Below are 1,466 nucleotides of genomic sequence, written 5' to 3' on the forward strand. Positions count from 1 at the left end.
CTAGGAATTGGCACATGCGCATCTCCTACGTGTTCCAAGATAAAAAAAAAAAAAAAAAAAAAAAAAAAAACAGCCCCATCAGTGAGAGCGGAAACAAAAAGACGCCATGCCCAAATGAGGTCCATTGACAAAAGGTAACGAGCATGCGAGGATCAGCTTGGGCTAACATGCGGGCACCAAACGCACCAAACACAAGTATTCAACCATCGATAGGTCAAGGCGATGTTGACGATTGTAATGCAAGAGAGCAGCCGGGAAAATGCGATCGCGCAAGTGTGCCTGCCACTGTCCGTTCAAGCTGTGGCGCACGAGTCGTCGAAATTGAAATTCTTCCGGATCCATCGCATGGCGGTCCGACCCGGTCTCGATACTTGGCAGCTTGGGCGGGATCTTGGTGGCAGGTGTCAAAGGGCGCAAGGTTGGGGCCATCCATGGCTCTGCCAAATCAAGGCTACGGGATAAGCCTGGGGTGGAGGACCGGGATGACTGGTGCGAGCCCTCGGCCGCAGGCTCGGGAGAGCTCATCCCATTCCGTGGTGGCAGGGGTGGAGGCCCGGCAGGGGCAGACATTGGCCGACGTTGTTGTTGTTGTTGTTGTTGCTGCTGCTGCTGCTGCTGTTGTTGATGTATCAGGCGAAGCTTATCAGAAAGGGGTAGACTGCTGCCGGTGCTGGCAGCAGAGGTGGAAGAGGATCCTGTCAGATTGTGAGACGCGGGTGGTGATCGGGTTGATAGCATACGGACAGCCCCCTCTGTCATCGTGGCAGCCCGCGCGCGCGCAGCCATCCACGCAGGATCATGGACTCGCGTGACCCGAGGTTGTGCGCTTGCTGGCTGTTCTGGTGAATACAACGGGGACGCCATGATGGCGCCACTGGGTGCCGAGGCCATCATAGTGGCGGAACGACTTCGAGATATGGGTGCTTGATGTGCTGCAGGACGGGCCAGCGTGGCGCTTCGCCCACGGCTAGCCATATCGTTGTGATGGATTGCAGGCTCACCTCCCGTGGCCGTCTCCATGTGGTGGCGGGCCGGGGCATCGGTACTCGTGGTGCTCTGCATCAAAGCTGCATCAGAGAGCGTCACCGCTCGTGCTCGCGATTGAGGACTTGCTTTATTCATGCTAGGGCGAGTTTGATCCCCCTCGCGCTTCGATGGACGGCTCGAGGTCGCCATCAGTTCCTCAAAGGGGTTAAATGAGGCGGAATTCGGCTGCGGTTGCGACCGTGGTAGCGTTGGCTGGGCGTTGCTTCTTGAAACGGACTCTATCGAGTCTGGGGCTGAGGCCGTGTATGCCGGCGGTGGGGCATCAGTATGGGCAGAGGAGGATGTGGCGGGTACGTAGGGCGGTGGCATGGTTGGTGGGATCTCATGGGCCCTGTTAGGCGCCGATTGTGGCTCCTGGGGTCGGGCGGCTCTCGCCAGTTTAGGGCTCGAGGGAGCCACGGCGTGCGAGGTTTGGTGGC

The 1,466-nt window shown here is 58.5% G+C and overlaps 1 protein-coding gene across 1 annotated transcript in view; it reads right to left on the minus strand.

The window, feature by feature from the left end:
- Positions 1-186: 186 nt before the first annotated feature.
- MONBRDRAFT_30645 (uncharacterized protein) overlaps positions 187-1,466 on the minus strand; it is a gene marked incomplete at both ends in the record, with an annotated part of 2,822 nt that continues 1,542 nt past the window's right edge. The window contains 2 exons of the mRNA XM_001751091.1: positions 187-695; positions 1,002-1,280. Coding sequence (XP_001751143.1) covers positions 187-695; positions 1,002-1,280 — 788 coding nt within the window. The remainder of the gene's footprint in view (positions 696-1,001; positions 1,281-1,466) is intronic.

Source organism: Monosiga brevicollis, genomic scaffold (assembly GCF_000002865.3).
Source record: "Monosiga brevicollis MX1 MONBRscaffold_206 genomic scaffold, whole genome shotgun sequence".
Classification (NCBI taxonomy): Eukaryota; class Choanoflagellata; order Craspedida; family Salpingoecidae; genus Monosiga; species Monosiga brevicollis.